This window comes from Gasterosteus aculeatus, chromosome 8 (genome assembly GCF_964276395.1).
Source record: "Gasterosteus aculeatus chromosome 8, fGasAcu3.hap1.1, whole genome shotgun sequence".
NCBI lineage: Eukaryota > Metazoa > Chordata > Actinopteri > Perciformes > Gasterosteidae > Gasterosteus > Gasterosteus aculeatus.
Genome location: NC_135695.1, coordinates 4562525 through 4586417, shown reverse-complemented (window position 1 = coordinate 4586417; position 23893 = coordinate 4562525). Strand labels below are relative to the sequence as shown.

At 45.5% G+C, this 23893-nt stretch overlaps 1 protein-coding gene across 6 annotated transcripts in view; it reads right to left on the bottom strand.

The window, feature by feature from the left end:
- lpp (LIM domain containing preferred translocation partner in lipoma) overlaps window positions 1–18675 on the bottom strand; it is a 114455-nt gene extending 95780 nt beyond the window's left edge. For 2 of the 6 annotated variants that reach the window (XM_078107634.1, XM_078107636.1), the window contains exons 1-3: window positions 17555–17790; window positions 14641–14712; window positions 2075–2105 (exon numbers count right to left, since the gene is read on the bottom strand). Coding sequence is in view for 2 of the 6 variants with exons in the window: in XM_040183556.2 (XP_040039490.2) it covers window positions 14641–14712; window positions 17555–17700 (218 nt within the window). In the remaining 4 variants the exon portion in view is untranslated. Of the gene's footprint in view, window positions 1–2074; window positions 2106–13333; window positions 13427–14640; window positions 14713–17554 lie in introns of those variants that run through there. The other 4 variants (XM_040183556.2, XM_078107633.1, XM_078107635.1 and 1 more) reach the window with 2 other exon arrangements.
- Window positions 18676–23893: the final 5218 nt, after the last annotated feature.

Here is a 23893-nt window from a genome sequence, read left to right as displayed (position 1 = left end):
AGAAGCTTCTTGGACCACCTGTTCAACGATTTCATATTCGGATGAAGAAGAGCTCATATTCCCATTTGAGGACCTTGCCATCTGTTTTAAAAAAATATATCACATTTTGGTATTCAACTACTGTGCATGCTTTGCTTAACACAAACACCTCAGAGCTCACCAACTTCAGCGTATGCCTCGGCAGTTTCTTCAATATGCCGTGTACCTTAAATCTGATTCTAGGTTTCAATACAAGTGAGGACATTTTAAAGAGAGTATGCAGACACATGACTGATCAGAGTTAGTCCAAAAAGTGCAAACAATAATCAAGACTACGCCTCGTTAGAACACACACACGTATCAAAAATCAATTAGAACAAGGACCATTAGTGTTATCACGGCGTACAAACACAATTTTGGCGGTTATGGGAGTACTCAGCCGCTTATCAGAAATAATGCCAACAAAGCGTCGGCTAATCAGGAAAAAAAAGACAAAAGAATCGCTGCAGGCTTAACTAATGCCCCAAATGCATACCTAATATTCAGCAATAAGCTGAAGCGTCATTTCATTATAAACACAAACGTTTATTTCCTATAAACACCTTCATGATATTTAAAAACTAAAAAGATTAGAGTGGTCTCCCCCTTTTCCTGTTCTTGTTGCTGATGACCAGAAGGCGGTAATAGCTTACTGTTGCCATCACAGGGAGAGATTACACTATTGTGATCGGATGTTAACCTCAGCTGTGTCCTCTTATGTGGGTTTCTAGAACACCCGACCCTTCAAATCAACTCTTCACCATAACTGTCCATTTATGCTCATTACGCTCACTGCAGTATCTGAAGATCCTATAGAGCGCCGCTAATTTGGGGATGAATACGTTTCTTCACAATAAACAGTTGCCCTTTAACTTAATATTTTAAAGCATTTATTGTGAAAATCAGAGGTTAATGCTAGTGTGTTAGTGTTTTCACATAAATTTCAACATAATTGATTTACAGCTGTTCCTTTTGGTCAATGAGATTTAAATTACATTACTTGTACTTGCGATTGTATGTACGACTAATTGGTTCCTATGCTTGAGACAGTGGGAACACTTCCAGGGAGATCTAACTTGGGTCGATCTGCTAAACAGCAAACTGGACACATAAGTTTTGTAAGATTAGAGAGCAGTTGTGTTTTTTCCCCCTATTTTCCATCGAGAACACATGGCTCGCTTCTCTCATAACCAAAGCTAACTGAATAAATTAGGAATGCATCACGGAAACACTTACTGTGCGTCATTAGGACAAGCTCCTGCCCTTTGGCCGAGTTTCTCTGACGCAAACGCAGCAACACGGCAGAAGGAACCCAACAGATATCTGCTAATATGGATGGTCAACATTTTATTCAGTTACCAAATGTAGAAATCCATATTAAAGTTCACAAATAATCAAAAATGTAATAAAATACAAATTCATTTTGGGCTAAAATCCAATGAAAAGTAGTTTGTATTTAACTATAATGTAATTTTATATTGTGCAAAAGCAGTGTATAAATGCATGGTTCAAATACAGTTCAATACATCAATATGGTTAAATTTAATGTCTATATTAGAAGCCTGGAGGAAATGGCCTTTAACATAAATCATTCCCACTGAATAGTTCCCATTGAGCTGCCTTTGACGATGTGGGAAGCAACAAATTCTTGATCAAATTGACCCGTTTCTGAACAGAACTGTATGGTAATAATGTTATTTATGGCCTCCACGGTCATCAGCGACCCATACTGTTTGTGCTTACTTCATACACATTCACACTAGCGCAGAGGTAGGCTGCTTTCAGGCATCATTTTGTTTCTCAAGAGATTTTGAGAAAAGCGAAGTTTAGGTGGAACTACTAGTTTAAAAACTAGTAGTTCAAATCTGGGAGACAAAAAAATAAAATAAAATAAAAAGACGCCTCTTGGCTCTCACAAAAGTTATTTTATAAGGTCAAATATAAATGATACTATCTACAGGGGATAAACATGGATAAACTAAAGAGACAAACAGCGGTGCTTTGCAGCCGCAGTGTATCGTGCTGTACGAGGGGAAGAATTAGGTCGAGTACTTACCCAAATTGTAACACACTTCAGGATCAGACACCTGAAAAGAAACGAGACATAATTATACAGCCGTCGAAGCAAAGCAGCACAATTGGTAAATGAGAATACGACTCAAATCCAATACGTTCTGTCCATCCCGCCTCCTTTCTCGCAAAATTGTTTACTTCAACAAAAGTTGGCATTAAAAGTGCAGCTGTAACTCCCAAAGTGAAACCCCAACTTTTGACTGCAGGGGATACACTCAAAAATGATAATTGTGAGTGAGGTTTCTATTTCTGGTGTTGTGAATGTCCTACATTCTGTTTGGATACAGGTAAGGGTGGGGGTGGAATGATTCATGTCTCCAGGGCCCCCGTACTCCTCTTGCTGAGGAATTTGTTTGTTCTGATAAATTGACATTGTCAGTTTCCCCACATTGCCACGGTGTGGCATATACTGTGGGGAGCAGTGGTGGGAACACAGATGCTACATGCGACTGGCGTCAGTCAATGTGACAGCTCTTGTTTCGTCTTTTCTTTTGAGGGAGGGAGGGTGGGTGCGAGGGGGGGGGGGGGGGGGGGGGGGTCTGTTATTCTAAATCTGAACTTCCAAGTAGAGGAAGCAGGAAGGAGAAGGAATAAACACACCTACACTCCCCTTCTCCCTTTAGAGGGGCAAAAATCTCTTTGTACCCACCTCATAATTACTGGTGGGCGCCCGTTTGGGATCGTTACCTCGGCCTCCTTTCACTTTTTGGGGCGGAATTGTTTGCAAGTATAATCCGATGTTTTGAGAACATGAAGCTGACAACCAAAGTATTTTCTCAACTTCCCTCCGGTTTCAAATGTTAAGGAACAACAGTTTCTTGAAGTGGCGCTCCTTGTTCTTGCACATTACGCTCCTTTGTATTTTTTAAGAGGCGACGCTTTAAAAAAAAAAAAAAGGAGCTCAGCGAGATCGCCGGGCGCACGATCCTCCACTGACATTATTTTCATCCATTTTGGTGAACTTTATTTCTTTTTATGCAGTCTCAATTACTTTATTGTTACATCTTAAAACAGTTGGATTTTTTAAACTAAGCTCATAGGTAATCAAAACAACCAGATGAAATACAAAATACTGTAAACAATCAGCACATACTTTAATCTTTAGCAAACTTTTCTGTTTTGATCACACAAAAACAAGAAAAAAAACATTATTCCCCATTGATTTTTTATAAAAGGTTACATGAAAAGCAACAATAGAGTTTTTCATCTGGAAAAATAAAATGGGTAAAAAAAAAATTCAACACAAACATATTCTTCTCCTTAATTAATCTGTTTTTATCTGCTGACTCGTTGGGATATCAGCCAATTAGACTTCTGCCCCAATGCAGAAGATAACAGAATTTAATTTGCGTTTCACAAAAGGGTAGAAAGGTGACATTAGATAACCCCGCAGACATTTTCTATTTCAGGGACAACGGGCCTCGCGCAGGAAGCCATTTCCGAAATGAAAGTCCTCGGAATTTTGTCTGTATCAAGGATTTGTTAGTTGTGATTTCTGGGATCCACTCGTGTTTTTCTTTACGACGGCTCCAGACAGACGGGGAGAAAACGTTGTTTTCACACATACCAAGAGTTTGTCCACCACAATTTGAGGAAGATAACGAATGCATGACTATCATATAATCAGCTCAAGTGGGTTATTATATTTGTGTTCTAAAACAATTTATTTGATTTTCCTGTCATCCCCATACGGACACTAACTCCCATGTTTACTGTACGTAACCCAGTGCAGTGGCTTGGTGGCATCTCTCCCATTAATGGCCCTGTGCCAGTACTGACACACATATACAGTGTGTAGGCAGCGTGACCAGTGCTGATAGTGCACAATCTGCCACACGCCTCCAATTGGCATTCCTCATTTGGCACACCTGGGCCCGGCCCGATGCCAGCAGTCTTTACTGGGACTCACTGAGGATCCCCCACCGGCGAGACCTGAGCGAGAGACCTGAGCGAGCTTCAACAGAGACCTGAGCGAGCACGACGTAACAGAGACCTGAGCGAGAGACCGGAGCGAGCTTCAACAGAGACCTGAGCGAGCACGACGCAACAGAGACCTGAGCGAGAGATCGGAGCGAGCTTCAACAGAGACCTGAGCGAGCACGACGCAACAGAGACCTGAGCGAGAGACCGGAGCGAGCTTCAACAGAGACCTGAGCGAGCACGACGCAACAGAGACCTGAGCGAGAGACCTGAGCGAGCTTCAACAGAGACCTGAGCGAGAGACCGGAGCGAGCTTCAACAGAGACCTGAGCGAGAGACCGGAGCGAGCTTCAACAGAGACCTGAGCGAGAGACCGGAGCGAGCTTCAACAGAGACCTGAGCGAGAGACCGGAGCGAGCTTCAACAGAGACCTGAGCGAGCTTCAACAGAGACCTGAGCGAGAGACCTGAGCGAGCTTCAACAGAGACCTGAGCGAGAGACCGGAGCGAGCTTCAACAGAGACCTGAGCGAGAGACCGGAGCGAGCTTCAACAGAGACCTGAGCGAGCTTCAACAGAGACCTGAGCGAGAGACCGGAGCGAGCTTCAACAGAGACCTGAGCGAGAGACCGGAGCGAGCTTCAACAGAGACCTGAGCGAGCTTCAACAGAGACCTGAGCGAGAGACCGGAGCGAGCTTCAACAGAGACCTGAGCGAGAGACCGGAGCGAGCTTCAACAGAGACCTGAGCGAGCACGACGCAACAGAGACCTGAGCGAGAGACCGGAGCGAGCTTCAACAGAGACCTGAGCGAGAGACCGGAGCGAGCTTCAACAGAGACCTGAGCGAGAGACCTGAGCGAGCTTCAACAGAGACCTGAGCGAGAGACCGGAGCGAGCTTCAACAGAGACCTGAGCGAGCTTCAACAGAGACCTGAGCGAGAGACCTGAGCGAGCTTCAACAGAGACCTGAGCGAGAGACCGGAGCGAGCTTCAACAGAGACCTGAGCGAGAGACCGGAGCGAGCTTCAACAGAGACCTGAGCGAGAGACCGGAGCGAGCTTCAACAGAGACCTGAGCGAGAGACCGGAGCGAGCTTCAACAGAGACCTGAGCGAGCTTCAACAGAGACCTGAGCGAGAGACCGGAGCGAGCTTCAACAGAGACCTGAGCGAGAGACCGGAGCGAGCTTCAACAGAGACCTGAGCGAGAGACCTGAGCGAGCTTCAACAGAGACCTGAGCGAGAGACCGGAGCGAGCTTCAACAGAGACCTGAGCGAGCTTCAACAGAGACCTGAGCGAGCACGACGCAACAGAGACCTGAGCGAGAGACCGGAGCGAGCTTCAACAGAGACCTGAGCGAGCTTCAACAGAGACCTGAGCGAGAGACCTGAGCGAGCTTCAACAGAGACCTGAGCGAGAGACCGGAGCGAGCTTCAACAGAGAGCATCACATTTTTAATCATGGAAATCAACATCAGAACCAGCAATGATCTATTTTACAGCTAAGAAATCTGAGTAAAAATAAATTAACAAACATGAAAGAATATCATAAGCCCCCCGTGAAATATATGAACTATTTTTGATTGATCTTAAACGTAGTCTCTGCGCTACACATCCAAACACAAACAGAAGGGCTCCAGCACATTCTTTGCTACAACATCTGGGGACAAAGCCAGCGCAGAAGGAGTTGTGTAATAATGATGATCCAGCCAAAAATGGTGGAAAGCACAGGTCAGAAGGGCTCATGGGGTTCAGGTTTGCCTCACAGCGGAAGGCAGAATTCTCCCTTTAAAACGTGGATAAAGTTGGTACTCTACAGCAGCGGTAAAAGCAGCTGTGCAGAGATCTGGCCCTGGAGCAAAAAAACATTTGCCCTCTTGAAGCAAACATCAAAATGTAAATGTTTTTACATAAATCGACCGTAGATGAGTAAATACAAGGCTTGTGTTAATACCAATACATGCGATGCCCAGTGCTCAGGTGAAAAGTCCTCACCTTTACTTTGAAGGTGCTCAGAGTCTCAGCAGAGCTGCAGCTTTCTGAGAGTTTGTTCCAGTTATTTTGAGCAGAAGAACCGAACGCTGCTTCTTCATGTTGTTTGGTTCTAACAGCAGCAGGGTTTTAAAGGAAATCCTTTGTTGGACAGAGAGCCAGTGTAAAGGCCTGAGGTCACCGTTACAAATAGTCCAGTCTACTGAAGATGAATGCATGGACCGCCTTTATATATCCTGAGACACAGGTCCTCTAATCCGTGACATATTCTTCAGGTCAGAGTAGGCTCCTTGGACCCAGAAACAATCACTGTTATCTTTGTTTAATTGAAGACAATTCTGGCCCATCCAGTTGTTTATTGTTCAATGCATTGCACTAGCAGAGTCGGGGATCCTCTGATTGAAGGACAAGCCTGTTCTCCAATGTCCCACATCACCCCCCCCCCCCCCCCCCCCCCCCCCAAACACACACACATAGCTATGAGTTCAGCTGTACCAAAGACACGTGGAGCATTCTCGAGTTCAAAAAACGGACCTTTACTAAATCTAAGCAACCATGCATTTCCTGCAGACAGTATTTCACAATGCAGTAAATAGGATGTGTGAAATATCTATAAACATTCACAGCTAGTGCTCATGCATGAAAAAATAAAATAAAAAAGTCAAATATAATGAACCAATTACTCTCAATGTTAAATCCATTACGATAACTTAGGTGAAGCTACTTTCAGCCACACAATGAGTTAAATACTCAAATTATCAGAGCCATTTTACATTCAGATGGAGCAATTTGCTATCAAACACAAGTGATCATCCAAGTACATTAGACCATTAAAACATTTCTAAAGACCTCCCATCCGTCAAAGAAACGCAATTTAGCCGCTGAAAGGGGTCTTTACTTATCCGGTTGTGATGGACAGGCTTAAAAGGGGACAAAACACAAGAGGACAGGCGTCCCCCTCTTCTTCTAACCTTCATCACGTTCCTCATGCTCATCATTCGGCTATTTTATCAGAGGCTTTACATGATGTATTTGAATACTCGCAATGCCCTTTGTTCTTTTTACAAGAGTCGACTCAAACATCGGCCCCAAAAAGATCCGCCAAAGCCGGAGCAGCGCGTCCCGTTTCCTCCGTGGAGGTGCCCTTACAACGGGCCACTGGATGACAGACAGAAAACGGCTCGTCAACGCTTTTATCATCACCAGCGAGCTGTCACAGACCGAAGCACGCAGCACAGCGGCGGGACAACACACGGCCTCCCTGAAAGGTGGCAAAAACAAATGCAGGGCTTTGCTTTGGCCGTTTCTTACTAAAGAGACAAATGTTGCAGGGTTTTAAGAGATTAATGAGTCAATATACTGGATCCTCCGTCCGTTATTAACGAGAGTGACCTCAAACCGGACACGTAAGGTTCCCTGAGCTTAAAGGCAACACATGCAACCTAGAAACACAAAGCATGCTGGGAGCTCGGACAACGAGCCGGCCGCTACGCAGCGCGCCTGCACTCCGTGCCTGATCCACAGTGCACGCGACATTGTGTACACTTGGATAATCCATTAATGAAGCACATTCTAGGGCAAGTCACTAAGACCTAGACCGAGACCTTTAACCCCCCCCGATGTATATGGCCGTGACACGTGACAACAGTGAAAGCAAACGCACATGTGGAGACACAAAGAAGCTTTTCTCTCTCCGCTGTGACGAAGCGACAGTGGGAGAACTGCACCTCTTCCTACACACTTGTAATAGCATCAGCAGTGCTTTTAACAGCACCAACAGAAAAAGGCTTCCATATCCTGCTTGGAATCCAATTCAGGTTTAATCAGTAGGAGCAACCAGGTGAGGTCAAACACAACATCACGCATGAGAAAGGATCCGTGTGGAGGTCCATTGCCGTTTGTCCAAACACTGCTGGCCGATGAACTAAACAGCACAGCGCCGAGGGGGGATTTAATCATCAGCTCACACCTCTTATTCATTTGGACTAATTTAATGTCATAACAGAGAAACAACAGGAATATCCTATGAACAATTCTATTGTCCACCCAGCAGATCTTTTATTTTAGCAGTAAAACTCAAAAACTGTAACATGACTGTGTCATGGATGGATTTCTTCACTCAAGATTCATTTTTCTTACTTGTTACGTGTAAAAAAATAAATAAAAATAAAACGTTTTTTACAATTGGATCCCGGGAGCAAAGCAACGTGTTGCTGTGGATGTATTTAAGACACCTCCATAGAAAGTATACTGTCATTGTACACCGTATTTAGGGAATATTCACACCGGGTTACTTTGCCCTCACACAGTCCCTTTTTAAGAGCTACACAATTAGGGAACTTTTGGGGCTTTGGTGAATCCAAACTAACCCTTAAATCACACATTGCTCCTGCACACTACACTAACCACATATATCCTTATAGCAGCGCACACAAACCCGTATCAAAAGACAGGAACCGCCTATTTAAGATAGCGCAGACTTTGAACAAGCCCTGCTACCCTGGAACTTAAATCGTACACGTCGTATTCCTGTATCCACATTTCTGGAGAATTCCGTTGGCTCCGAGGTGCTGTGAAGGGGTCAGGGCCGTCCTGAATGAGGAGCCCTGGTGAGGAAAGCCGCCTTCACACAGATGTGGCCCAGCTCAAAGTAAATCTACATATTTTCCTGAAAAGAGGGCGCAACATGAACACCTCGACTCCCAACTCCGAGGCAAAGACATCAGAAACATGGACCGCATGGCGGGTGAGGTGAAGTCTTTGTCCCAAGTGTAACGCTGCCAGAACACACAGTGACTTCCAGCCAAGAGGATGATTTGCCAATGAGCCCCGTGGAATACGCACACGTATGCAGCGTGCCAGCAGACGGATGAACGCAGGCCCTTCCAGGAGCGATGGGGTAGGAAACCTGCTGCCAACACCGGACGCTCACGGCTACCATCCCACAATAAGAACGTGCGTAACTAAAGGTTGTGCCCGCCGTTGCATTAACCTGATGACATTGTTTTTGCCTCTTTACATTTAAACACTTGTAACACGGCGCCACAGAGCGTGACATCACGAGACAACACGTCTTCAGCAAAGGAGACACGCGGTCGACAGTAATCGCAGGGGGAGACGCCGAGTCGTGTAATGGACCACTGCTGTCCCCCCCCCCACCGCTCACGGACATGGTCATCCACCGATGTTCAGTAAAACGTGTGATCGGGACATGTGATAATGCTGCATTGTGAACAAGCCGTCAGCAACGTCGCTAACGGACAACAGTTCTTTCACTTTAAAGATGCCTTCAGGCGCTAACAACGTTAGCGTTGTGTTCACCCATGTGATCTTATATAATGTTTGTCTGAAACCTAAATGAATTCAGTTCTTTCTCCGTACCATGAATTATATACTACAGATTCATTATTATTACTACTACTGATGACAAGATTATTTTTTTTTAATTAATTCCATATCATTATAATTGTGTGCCTCACTGAGAATACTGCAACTTACTCTAACAAAGTAAAAGGACAACCTTTAGAAAGTTACGGTCCACCAACCTCGGGGCGGTTTTTGGGGGGGTGGCTGAAGACCAGCTGCTTTAGTCAAACAAGAAAGTGACTGAAAAAAGCATCATCAGATCAGGAATCGTTATAGCTCTTTTTTTCTTTGTGCTGATGCGCCAAAAATTGCATTGCAAAAGTTTTTTTTTTTAAATAAATACATAATTGAATCTGCCAAGGAAATTGTGAATTGCATCTGATGAACACCGGTCTCACTTCTTGCTGCTGACATTTTAAAGTAGAACAATAGATTGATGTCCATTGACATACTCCTTTTTGCCATTGTAAACTGAATTGTGTTTTTTTGCAGTCCCATTTGTTTTGAACATCAATAATGGCTCCGTGTTTTTCCCGCTACATGCTTCAGTAATTTGAGCACTTGAGTCACCGCATGCAGCGCTAGTGTATCAGTCACCTCGTGTGACGTGTCCCATTAGCCTCCAGCTTCTGCCTAATCTGAGATGAATCAGTTGCCATCTGATCCTAAGCGATCGGGGCAGCGAGCGAATGTCACTTTTAGTGCACAATCACTTCACCCTCATGATGACAATGTTGAGGACTACACTTGTTTACGGGGAAACGTTGATGAGCAGGTCAAAAATCATTTTCAACAAGCAGAATGTAAAAAGCGATGGCAGTTTGGACTCATCATTTCTGCAGAAAGCGGACCCGACCTAGCGGCAGGGTGGGCTCCTCCTCCGGTAAAAGGCTCATAATAATCATGTGCCTATTTGACCCGGACACATGTGATCACTATAAGTGGTTTCCACTGTATGCAGAGTTTTGCAGGGGGAGGGAAAGCGAGAAAGGCAAAAAGGAACAAAATGTAACTTGATTTGTTCATGATTCTATTTAGCTATAAATGCCACTAAAGTAGAGGAAGGTTCCAGAGCGTGAACACTTTGTATGACGAGCAGCACAGGAAAAGGTCTCCTGACACACGCTGACCCAGTGTCTTTGTTTAGGAGCTTCCTGACTGCATCACTTTAGCTTGAAGTCATGGTTTGGGACTCGTTTTCTTCTAAATAGTTAGAAGAAAACGCCAGCCAGCGATGAGACCACCAAGTTTGAAGTTAGAATATGGCTGGCAACATTAGAATGGTTTGAACAGTACATTCAGCAATGGCTTTTTCAGGGAGGAAGAATAATTGCCTGAGCAAAGTTTCTCTCATTTGTATGACAGGTTCTTCAAACTGATTAACAGAAACTTAAGGAATGGAAAGAACTACACATTTCACTGGCACATCCAGAGGAACGGCCACGCAAAATAGGATTCATTCCTCTGAAATTAAAACGCGATTGTTCCAATATGATAAAAGTGGGAAGGATGGTCCTGACATCATGCGCTGGGTGATGAGTTGAACTGGTTCCCAGCAGGCTGCCAGATCAAAGCTCAAATAAAGCCAAAGAAATCTCAGATCTGTTAAAAATTATCTGAAAAAATAATGCGTCTCAGAATGTTGTTTATGGATCACACATTCCAGCTTGACTGGGAATAAAAAAAACAGAAAACCCCCCAAAAATACATAATTGCATAGATACGGACATCTAAAGAGTAATTAAAGCTCTCATTGTTACCAAATATGCTACCAGACAGCACTTTAATACGTCACAATACTTAAATTCCAATCAAGCAGCAGCTATTGCAAAGCCCGAATCATCCTTTCAGTGTTGGTGCAGTGCCCAAGTTCAAAACCCTCTACAACCTGTGCTCAAGCCGCACCCATAAACCCTAAGCAGACGAGAAAAACAGAAGGCATCATTTCAGTAATCAAGAGTCACCAAAACAGAAAGTAATCAAACCGGTAAAGTGATGCTCCCTAATAACAAGCAAAACCTCCTCCCTCTTCAGCTGGATTCTCCTCCGCTCAGTTGGATTCCGTGTAATTGCTCTTGTTAATCATGCCTTAATTTGTTGACGAGATTCATTTGGGAGGCTCGTCTTGAAAACATCACAATCTCTCCCAATCTGGGGATGGCAACACTCTTGAAATTAAGGGCCAGATTAAGTGATTTGAGGAGCTAAGGAGATGTCGCCCGGGAACGGTGCAGCCGACGATCAGCAGAGCTTATCAAACCAGTAGAGCCAATGAGCCGCTTGTTGACGCCGCATTTGTTAAGAAACAGCTCGCTCCCATATTGTTGATACTGTGGTGATGAATAACACTCGTATGAATAATAACGACTTTACCTTTATTTGAAGGCGTTTTATGAAAGATTGCAACGGTCTGTTGTAGCTCCTGAAGGGCTCCGAACATGACAAAGGCTGAGCTGGTGGCGAGCGGCAGACAGCGCCAGTAGAGTAGCAGTGTTTACCTGTGGGCCTGGAGAGTCTGGGCCCCCGGTGAATGTGCCGGTACCCATCAACACTTAGTTCATTTAACCACCTGATCTGTGTGAACTGTGCTTAGTATTTCACTGAAGAGACGCGTGAATAGAACAGAAGCAGCGAGGACGTATTTCACACTATACAGCTGCTTTTTGTCTTATTTGTGAAGGATTACCGGCCGTATCCAACACACAATTCACAGTGTTCTGAACTGATCGACATTTTACTGCTTTTGAACTTTTTTTTTTTTTTGCTTCTTTCGAATTTAAACTCTGCACCAATTCTAATAGACTCTTTTATTCTGTCTGCTGGAGTGACCTGATGAAATTGTGTGCACCGGAATGTTGAATATCTCTGACTGACAGTGAAGGGGACAGTCTGCACGAGTCCTTTTGTTCCATCAACCGTCCAAACCTTTACATTTCTTTCTCCGAATGTTACAACGTTTTACTTCGCCTGGGCCAGTAGAGACCACCGTTTCACCCCAAAAGCCCCCAGAGCCCGAGGCAGGCATGTCCGATAAGGTCGGCATGCTTTCACGCTCACAGTGACACAGACCTATGCCGTGCAAATCTATAACGTAAAACATGTTTAGAAGTCATTGCAGGCAAAGACAATATATATTTAAAGGTGTATTGAGTATCCTGGTTTAGTCTTTGGTGAGTACGATAGAAAATACAGAGGATCCAGCGTGGCTGAAGCTGAACGGAACATTTTACAGACCGATGAATGACGTTGCAATTTGTTAATGAGTGTGTAAGCACTAGAGAATCAGCGTCAAATAAAACAATACGGGAAACATTTGAGACCGGGATGCAAACAGGGTGGCCAGCTCTGAGGCTCGGGTACAGTCCCAACATCCTTTTAAGATACAAGGGAGAGATTATCACTCAGCCCTTAAAGCTCAGTCAAATCATCTCGCTCTCCCTCCACCACCGGGCACCTGCCACAAGACTGTTTGAAGTGGGAGAGTGGGAGGAGGAAGGGCACACCTGTTAAGGTGGAGATATCAGCCCGAGCGGATGTTTGTGTATATATATATAAAAAATAAAAAAAGAATAAAAATGGCACATGCACGAGCGCACACACACACACACACACACACACTCTTGAGTTTTGTCCAGATGCTGTTCTTCTGCATCTATGACCTCCTTATATTCCTGGCAGAAGGTTGCATGAGAGGTCGGTCTCTGTCAAGAACGTTCTCACTGCACTGCTGAGTTGGTCTGAACTTTTAAAACAACAACAAAAAATAGGAACCATAACTTTTCCCCAAATAGCCGGTGATCGGTCGATATCCAGTCGCTGTCTTTTCCCCTCTGGAGGAGGTGAACGGAAACATTTAGTGTCCGTGTTGCAAGGATAAAATGCAAGGAAATCTCCACGATGCCTCTAAAGCTTCAATCATCAAGCTCCATTATACTATAGTCCAAATGAAGCACAGAAGGATACTCACGGTTTCTCTTCGGATCACTGAAGCAGAGGAAACCAGCTCAACTAAATGGCAGTCACTCGGAAAGGCTGCTCTCACCCCTAGAAAGCCTTATCCAGCCAAAATGACTCACATCCCCTTCTCCCAACCTCTGTCAACCGTCGGGGGGAGGTAAACATTTCCAAATATGGAGAAAGTATGGAGACGGCATTGAGGGCAATATCAGTTTGGTTTGCTTTTTGAACACACGCCGCACAGAGCCAGCGCTGTGGTGCATACCTTAGTAATAGTAACGACAACCCCACACCAAGTCCGGCACAAGACGGCTGACACACTGAGCCGCAGTACCAAACCAACAGACAACGCGACCAAAGCTTGCAAAGCTGTAAATGTGTATCACCGTAAATTTGGCAAACGGCGCGAAGAAAGACGCCATTCACTTCCTATTTGTTCATCGGGCGGCCGAGGCCAGATAAGAAAGCGAAGAGGAGGAGCCGTCTCGTCACACTGACTGTACCCGAGTGATTAAGAAAGTATAATTAAAGGGTGAAAGTCTGATTGCTCCCCGGCGGTGCCGTGGGTCAGCGGAGCTCCTGGTTACACTAGCAGCAGCGAGGGGGGGGAACAGCTCTCTGTCCCGCTGGTGACTTTCCCGCTGTGTGATGGTCGGGTAACACTGACATAATCCCTGTAGGCCTGAATCTGGGGGATAATCTGATTTGTAGCGATGCCAAAACAAGAAAACAGTGATCCGTCGTCGTGGTGATCTGTCGGAGGAGCGGATGCCACTTTTGGAACGTTTTCTAAATTAAAGTCAAACTCCAAGATCATAGTCAATGTAGCGTGAACACACAGCGGAGTTAGCAAGGTAGCTAGCTAAGTAGCCAGTCGGGAAAATGAGTAGAAACGTGACAAACTGAACCTCCCATGTGTGCTGGAATACCCGCAGGACAGCGGCAGCACTTCTGTGATGGGTCACGTCCTCGTCGGGGCGTCGCCTGTAACAAAAGGTCCACGCAGCCTCGTTCACATATGCGGCAACGCGTCTTCCCTTCATGGGAATGCAGTACTCAACTCGCACTGAGGGTTAGGGAGCATCAAGTGCTCGCACTGAGAATCAGGCAGGCATATTTGGGCTTTTTCTTGAGCTACTTCCAAGTTCCCCGACCATCCTCATGGGAAAGTCTGTGACGGCCTCAGAGAGACTTTGTGCTTCAACTGCAAAACATGACCTTCCAAACGCAAGTTCCCCTGCTGCCCAAAACAAAAGACAACAGCAGAGAGAAGTAATAAACAGACACGCACTAGAAGATTAAAAAAAACTATCTTACCTTGTCTCCACTCTGGATGTGCAGGATTGCTGGAAGGTTGTCGAAGCGATGCCCTTTGCCTCGTAATGAAATCTGTTGAGATTGAGAAGCTCTGGATCATTCAAACAGAACACGTGAATAGAATTCAGCTACGCAGGACAATGAGTGCGTCGGTTTATCAGAGGACAGACGAGCCACAGGCTGCGTCCCATAAATCCTGCACGGACCCGAGTGTTGGTCTTCAGTTTGAGTGTCATTTCTCTGTCACCCTTCACCGCAAAGACACGGCTCGGGGGAAAAACAAGGCTGCGGTGCGACGATTATTCAGTGAAGAGAACGAAGACTGCGACAACCTCGCGAGGCCCAGGTCGACCGCGGCTTTCCAACAACTGCAACACCAAGTATAAAGTATAGTACGCACTGCCAGAGACACACACACATTTATACACAGAAATGTGCGTGTGTCTCAAATGCCAGACAAAGTGAAGTAGACTAGAAGGTCTCTAAAAGTAACACGTCATAAGAAACCAAGAAAGACTTTTTCACAGCACTGTATACGGCTGAAGGGAGTATAGAAGCACTCAACGGAAATGATGGAAATCATTTTACTTTTATGTCGTTATCCTGAGAATGATAATTTCATGTTTTTTAGAAGACGTTGAGTGCGGCTTTTGGCTTAAACCATTAATATACCTGCTCGAGTTGGTGTCTAATAACCATGGAAACTCGGTCGCTACATAATTAGAACGTCTGCGTCCTCGTTGCCGATAAAATCCAACGTGCATCAAGCACACGAGCAGAAAGAGAAGAAGGTTCCTTGAGACGTTAAAAGCAAAAAAGGAGAGAAGTGCTTTTTGAAAGACAACACTCGCCTCTACTCTGACTCGAGCATTAGACGTGCTACGAGTACCGTGAAACACCTTTTCTCCAACGCACATGGACTCAAGGCAACCGCGTTGTTGTACAACGCAGCCTCCCACACGTCACACCCCGACGGAGAGCGCAGCGGGCGCCGACGCGTCCACGCCTCCTGTGAGTTTGGTGTCATTATCTCAACGCACACCTTTTACTCCAACACGACGCCCCCCCCCCATTCTGCAAAAAAATACCTTACAAAAAGCAAAAAGGCGTTTGCCCGTTGGGTGCGTCACTTGCCCTTCGGCTGTGTTACAAACACCACTTCGCTTTTAGTTTATCAGCCCTTCCTCAAAACTTGCCACCGTGAACTTTGACCCTCTTGATTACATATTTGACGCGCAAAGGACTGTGGGTGGGAATGGCCTCAGACGCGTCCTGATGTTTTGGCACGCTTCATTTGAAATACTTTATATTGGGAGATGATATTATTTTCCTGCATGAGAGTCCTGGAAACATCAGTGTGGCCCAGATTCACGCAGATGTGCCGAACAAATACACGGAACCCGTAGCAGGTGACATGGAGGTGGGGGTGACATTTCCATTCTGATCTAAAACGGTTCACTTTGGGGTCCCGAGGAAACCGCGGCTGTTCCTTCCATAAAAAGGGACGCCCTCATTAGAAGAACACAAACAGCGGAGCAGCTCGACCAACCCTACCAGGGGGGCCCGGGCTCAAAGACAGCCGAGGCGCTCGTCTTTTAACTTTAACATCATCGACGCTGTCAAACGGGGGCTTTTTAACCCGAGGATTTTAAAGACAGTTCCGTTTAATGTTGCCGGAGTGAAAAATGTGTCGCGGCGATGCAGATGTATGCGGTTTGATGGCAGCACTCTCGGGGGGACCTTGGTGTTATTGATTTGAAACATCTGAGACCAAGTTTCAGTCTTTTGGAGAAGAAAGTGAAACTTATTTTTCACGTTAGGGACATTCTACGGCAGGACAATATTGTCTGGACCCGGGCTCTTATTTATCTTCACAAAAGATGAAGGCACCTAACAAGGTCAATCTACATTGGGGGGTCCTCAGTTTAACATCTATGTGGGACGGACACGAGTAGAACACAAAACTAAAGTAACATTTGATGCCAATAAACATGGATAGAATTTCCCTCCATTCCTGAATGGGATTAGTAAGACTGTCCTTTATGAAGAGTAGGCGGACAATAGGACACAAACTGACACTTTGACGGACTCATTGTCCTCCAGGGAGGACAGTCCCTTCATTTAGCACCGATGGTTCACGTGTTGTTGGGGAAGGGGTCACGGGACAGAACCGGCACCGTGCAGGGTGCGGGACTTCCGGTGGCACCAGGTTTGACCTGTTCAGTAGCGCTGTCTCGTCCTCTCATTCACACGTGACACCGTTCACGGGCCGCGACAACGTAAGCAAAGACGTCGTCACGTGCGAATGTATGAAGAAAACACGACTATTGGACACAACTATTTCAAACTGTGTCTCAAACACCGCCTACACAAGGTGTGCGAACGGCGAGGCGAATCACTGCCGCCGCGCGGTTAATTCGCTTCTAACGACGAGGCCGAGGCCAGCGGACGGTCCCCCCCCCTCCTCCTCCCCGGCTCACGGGCAGCCTGCGGCGGGGGGGACGGGAGGCTCGGGACCCCCGCCGAGGCGTTGTCCCCGGTGGACATGTCGGTCTTCCGCATTGCTCGGCAGCTCAGCACTCGGCTATAAACAGAAACAGCCGAGACGCCCAGAGTCCCGTCTGGGGGGGGGAGTGGGGGGGGGGGGGGAGAAACTTGACGGCGTCTTTTCGGAAGCGAACGCGTGACTGAGACGAGTTAGCGGCGGCGTCGGTGCCCTCGTGTAACGTCCGCGTCTACCGCGAGAGTCCACGCCCTCAACCGGGACCTCCGCGCCACACCAACGCTCATATCGGAGCCCGACAAGGCCGAACAAACTACCGCCGCACCTCAAACTACACGCGCGGGGTTAAACGCGGCCGAAAACCACACGCACGCTCGAGGCTCGTCGCGAGCGCTCGACGGTTCCGCTTACCTCGCTTTCCAGGGAATGAAACGAGAGGCTCCAATCCCGGGGAGAAACAAGCGAAACTTCTTGATCCAAATTCTGGGAGAGTTTGTAGGCGGTGACGTCACGCGCTGAAATTCCAGCCGTCTCCGTGAGTCGAGAGGTTTGCCCATGTAAGGCAGCAGGCCAGCGGTGTCCCCGAGACGGGACACCGCGGGACAGGAAAGGGGCTAGAGACGAGTCATCCTGTAACGTGTCCCCGTATAGTTCTGATTCGATGTGTATATTTATGCACACCGGCAAAAGGGGATCCTGTTTAACGACATTCAATAGTGTACATTAAGGTACGCTTTTGCACGGGGATTTTAAAATATATGTTTTACAAATGCATCTCAACAGAGAACTTAACACTTCTCTGACCATGACGATAATAAAAACTTACAAGATACTCTTAAAGAAGACCCACTTCAGACTAATTAACGCCAATTAATTCAGACGAGGACTATTATTTATAGCAACGGTAACTGACCTTATTTGTGTATTATACATTTATATTGAATAATCAACATGAATATTGCAGGGATTTTTTTATTTATAGAAATGGAGGATTTCCCACCAACGTATCCAGCCGAATGGAGGCCCGAAAATTGGACAAAGGGCTTTCAAAAAATATGCAGCTGAAAATGAAGTAGCTTAGCAAGAGTTTTAGTGCTAACAAAGCCAAAGCCTTCTGAGCAATAAGGTGTGAATAGGCACATGCTGTAGGTTGAACAGTTATAAAATCATACACAGCGTGCAGCACTACCTTTCTTCTTTGTCGAAGCTGCAAAAGCTTGATACACGTGCAGGCCAGGATCAGATGTCCAGCAGAGCTGTGGCTTCATGTGGCCCCGGTGCTTTTTGCTATGCAAACCAGACAGAGTGCCTGCTTGTTATTGCATGCAAATAGGATAACAGCTTTTTGTCACCTCTGATTCTGTCCTCATGGTTTATCACCCAAGTGTTGTCGATCGTAGCATTGACATTGTGTGTGTGTGTGTGTGTGTCATGTGCATGCAAATACATCCAGACACAGTTTATCTCTGCGAGAAATTACTCCTTAATTACTAATTAGTTTCTATGTCGTAGTTTAATGAAAATCTTTTTAGAGGCTGAACAGAAAAATGAAAATAGAGAAAGAAGAGGAAGAAGAAGAATTCACTCTGAGCACATTTTTACCGATGATTCTTACTTTACTGCAAACTGATTACATTGTGCTCCGAGCAGTTAATATCGTTTTTTCCACCATGCATGAGGAAAGCATAAACAGCGCTTTCAGATCGAGCACACTGATAAAAAAACAAGAAGCGATTTGTGCTATTTTAGTGTTACTCCGTGCATCCCCTGCATCTACAAGTTCCGGGGCACGCAGAAAAAAAGAAGCTAATCTCATTTGTAATGTGTGACAGCTTATTTGCAAGTGTGCACACTGGCAATTCTTTAATGGGCCCGCCAGTGATTATTCTTCTACTGATTTTCAAAAAAACACCCTGGAACAGTTTAGGCGAAACACGCTGTCGCCTATGAACTTCAACTTATCAATCAAGCGCCAATTAACATGCTCGGTTAGAGGATATCAGGGTCCCTTTGATGTTCGGCAGTTTAGGCAGCGCAGCTACGCATCTCATTGATATGATGGGGCTAAATTCTATCCTCGCTGCTCGGAAACATATAAAAAAGAAATACTCTTACAGGTTCCACCACAACAGACAGCTGAGGCTGAGGCACGCCTGGGTGCTAGATCTTTGTCATGTTTAACTTTGCAGATTGTAATGACTATGGCGGTCGACGGGGCACAGGAAATAAGAGAAAACAACACTGTCTATCGTGTTTTTTGTGTCTAAATTGTTGGATATCCTGTTTTATTTGCTGGTTGAAACACAGCCTTCTCCCCCACACCACTTCCTCTGAAGTAGGTAAACCTCAAACACTACGCGGGAGCAGCTGCACGAGTCGATGTGTACTTCCTCTTCGACATGCCAGTGCAAGCAAGTGTTTTGGTAAGTTTTTTTGCACGAGAAAAAGACAAGCCGAGGCTTGTTTAGAAAAAGAAATCGATGGCGGACGGCGACCGTGCTGACAAGGCCAGGTTACGTGACGTGACACGTGACATCTGTAGGCAACGTGGTCCCACTGTAACCCTGCAGCCAGGTCCATGTGCACAAAAACAACTTGGAGATCTTTGTTGGAATAAAAACCCAGAAACAACAAATGTAGGAACTATGTATGCTCTGTTAATTAGAGCTGAGATAGCACAGATTAGTCTTCAAGCACAACCACATTACTGAGAGTCATGCCAAATGAGGGGAGACAAAACTAGGAGAGAGGCAGACTCTGTACAAAAACAATGTCCCAAAGCTACTAATCAAACAACTCCCAATTTAGATCCAGACCTCAGATTACACTAATGAATTCTAATTCCTATGTTTTAGCATGTAAATATGTATCAAAGTGGTAGACAGAGACAATCCCTGCCTGCAGCAAAGGTTTTAGCAGGAACGAGATGCACTTGAAGTTGCACCTTTGAAGCGTTGAAAGCGGCAGGGTTTTGTCACTATGTCCTGATGTCCTTATTTTTTCAGTAAACATGATCAACTTTCTTACCTCTGAGGAAATTGGATTCAGCAGCCTCTGTTTCTCATCAACAAGCGGGTCTTCAGCTTGTTAGCGCTCCATCTGGTTGATGTTATTGAACAAAAACCCGGAGAACACGTGAAGGACAGCACGTCTTCAGCAACAACATGAAGCATATCTAAAAGATCATTAAAACGGTTTATGTGTTCTGCACCAAAACCGCTAAGTGAGCTCACTCCAAAGTTGTTCAAATTCAAAAAAGGTTTGATGCCTAAAGTCTGCCAACACCAGATTAGTCATAAAACCTCTGGGTGCATTAAGTTGCTTATGAATTAAAGCAGCTTTTTTAGACAGAATGTGTTCTTGCTATTTTTAAAATGTCATTGTCCGAATTTAAACTACGAATTAAGAGCATATGAGCCTCTCCTGTCATTATGTAAAGTAAAAAACTAATTTTGATCGAATAAATTCATATTTCTACGTCTCTACTAATTGTGCTCTCAATGTCTTTATCACGCTGTGTGAAGAATGCCGAAATATGAAAAAGCGACCAGTGGTCAATGTTCAAAGGTGATGTAATCTACTCCGTTGGGTTCATATATTCGTTAATCTGACAGAAAGAGCGACGATCTGCCCCGGACGTCACTGGAGGGAAGTCGGCCTGCAGCGCGCCAGGCCCAGCTATGTAAACTCAGCACAGAGAAACTCAGAACACACAGAGGGAGGGTGGGGCTTCACTCTCTGCACAGGTTGACATTTCTGCACAGATGGGGGCACCTTTAAGTTACAGCGATTATACAACACAAAAATCTCCATCAATCACCAGTCATTTTTATATTTTTGTCCATTGTTTTCATTGCATTATGAGAAACGAGGTACTGGTCCTCCTCACACAGAGGTCTCCTGTGTGCATGGAGAGAAAGGCGCAGAGCTACACAGCCCTAACAAGTCAATCAACGACAGGTTCCCCACAAGGATCATTCTCTCCAGCACAAACTGAGGCTTTCAATTCAGAGAATAAGTCTCGGAGGTATTTTTTTTGTTTTAACTGCTCTGGACGCAGACATCCCTGTCTGTTCCCGTATCAGGGGAAAAAACAAGTGGACCAGTGTCTTCGGACCATAAACCATGCTGACATTCCTGTGTTGTGAAACTACAAACATGCAGGGGAGACATTCCTAAAAACGAGAGGCGCCGCCGCTCTAGACCTCACTCGACCTGCAGAGAGGGTCACGATGAAGTCCTGTGCAGCGGCTTAAAAACACAGAATTAAAGATAAAGTGCAAGTTACTAAAAGAGCTCCTTTGCTTACCTTTAATGGGCAAAGCGGAAGTTAATCCACCAAAACGTTCTAACAAGATGTCACCGCTCGGTTAGTAAGCCTGCAAGGATGTGATGGTTTCCTCAGAGCAGCAAACATTGTTAATTATTCATGCACTGTTTGTCTACAGCAAAAGAATGGCAGCGCTGGTACAAGTGTGCAAAATCAAGTCATTTGCAAATAATTGATGAGACTGTACAAAATCAGTTGCAGTGTGTAGGTTTTTTTAAAGGCTTCTAGTGTAAAAGAACATTTTCTTTGGGCAAAACACACATCATTGTATGCACACACATGTTAAAATATCTGTCCCAAGCAGCGCATTACCTTTGTCCCTGTGAAAAGGGTGGCACCGATGAGGAGACAGCTTTTGGAGCGTTTATAGAGATTTTCTTCCATACTTGTGTTGTGTGTAGCCTGCTGAAGTGGAGGGTTGGAGCTGAGCACCTTTTGGTGGAGGCTATAGGCAGCGTGGTGTGTGTGACAAATAGAGGCATCAGATACGGATACGGGCCGGAGACGGATTGACACATTGGCTTTGTGCAAAACCAAATACTCACATAGCATTTATATTAATTATAGTAGGCTGGATGTAAAATCGTATTTAGTGCATTCCAACTTTATGCATACATGGTGCATCGAGCAAAAGCTTCTTAGAATGAGACGTGTGCTCATCGGACATCCTCAACCGCCGCGAAAAGGCCTCGTGGTTCCTTAGCGGATCCTTAAATGATGTTAATCAGCCTTAAAACTGCTGCAAGGGACTTTTATTTTGTGTGCGTTGGTTTTCTCAGGCCTCCCGTCCCCCCAGCGGTGAGGGAGTGCAGTAGGTGGCATTGTCATTGTGCTGAGAACTTCATGAAAAATAGCAGAGCGAACAAATAAACACACCATTAAACACCGAATTTAATATTTCAAACTGTTCCATATAACATCTGGCAACTAACTAGCTAGAATAGCGACACAATGAAACTTTGCAACTGAACGCCTCGAGCCCATTTCGGCGGTGATGCTGAAGATCCCACTTTCCAAACACCCACAGACTGCTCGGTGTTTTGCTGAAGAAAGACAATCCTGGAACGCCTGTGACAAAGCTTTCACTTTACATCATCTGTTGTACAGTTTGTCTTTCTCAGAAGTGCAGTTTCTCTTCACTGCGTAAATGCCAGCTAATGCAAAGCACCGGATTAGGCACTTGTGACCTTTATTGGAGCTGATAGCAGCTGCCGTGGGTGCCGGGAGCTCCGCGTTGGCACAACAAAGGGCTCGTAGCGGAGCTAGATTACAGATCTACGTGATGGCAAGTAAGTGATAATGACGAGGAGGCATTATCCTCCTCCTCCTCATGCGATAATTGCCTGCAGTCGACTGCCTCCAAAGGTTATCACGCGCACGTCCTGGAGACGCTCCAGGAAACTGCACCGATGCCGCTTGTTTAAATCTGCCGGTTATGTGTGTTTTTTGTTTTGTGTCTTGCTTGAATGACTCGTCTACTTAATTAATTGATTAATGATCACTAAATACAGGCTGCATCACTCAATGAGAGGGCCACATTTTAATGAAAGGTTCATGCGCTCAGCATATTAACACACTCAACAATTAAAGTAGGTGTGGAATTCCTTTGAAAACATTGCAGGGACTATTTTCAACTTGCAGACAACAGTTGCTGCAGAGCGTGAGGCAATATAAATCTTCTATTTCCAAGGAGGAAAAGGCACATTCAGAAATACAAAGTCGATCTGGGCTTTTGAAAAAAGAAATAATCACTGTCATGAAATCAAGTTTGCATCTAGAAATTCCCCTTTTTATTTTTCTTATTTGGTTGATCCCTCTTTTGTTAATTTGATGCGGTGCGAAATTACATCAGATGACAGCGTTAATCCGACTTCCTTATCAACATAAAAAAAAAATGTAAAAAGTATTTGCCGCTGTTTGGCCCCCGGGGGGCCGGCAGCGGGGCAGCCTCTGTAACGGAATGATATGGATTACACAAACCTTGCCCTCCCCCTTCCCAAAATTCCTTACGCCTGCCAGTCAAACACATACGATGGCCGTATAAAACCCAAAGATCCCTCTGATGATTAAGGTCACTCATACGCTGCTCTGTGGAAGCCATCCTCTTATAAGCCCAGCAGAGCAGGATGCAGAGCAGGATGCAGGGCAGGGTAGAGGGCAGGGTAGAGGGGGTGGGGGGGGGGGGGACGATGACGCTATGTTGTCATTAATCTTCAGGTTCTTTCGGCCTGGAGGCTGCTGGTGACGGAGAGACGGCACAGCGATCAGAAGTTCTTTCCTGTAGTTATTTCGCCCTCTGAGACGCTGTGACCTGTTGTGGGCTTTCATCTGTGTGTTAGTCCCGAGGTCTAAGCTTCTTCACCAGGAGTTTATCCCTGGATCACACGGATCCCAGGGCTCACCGGCCATTTGCCCCCCCG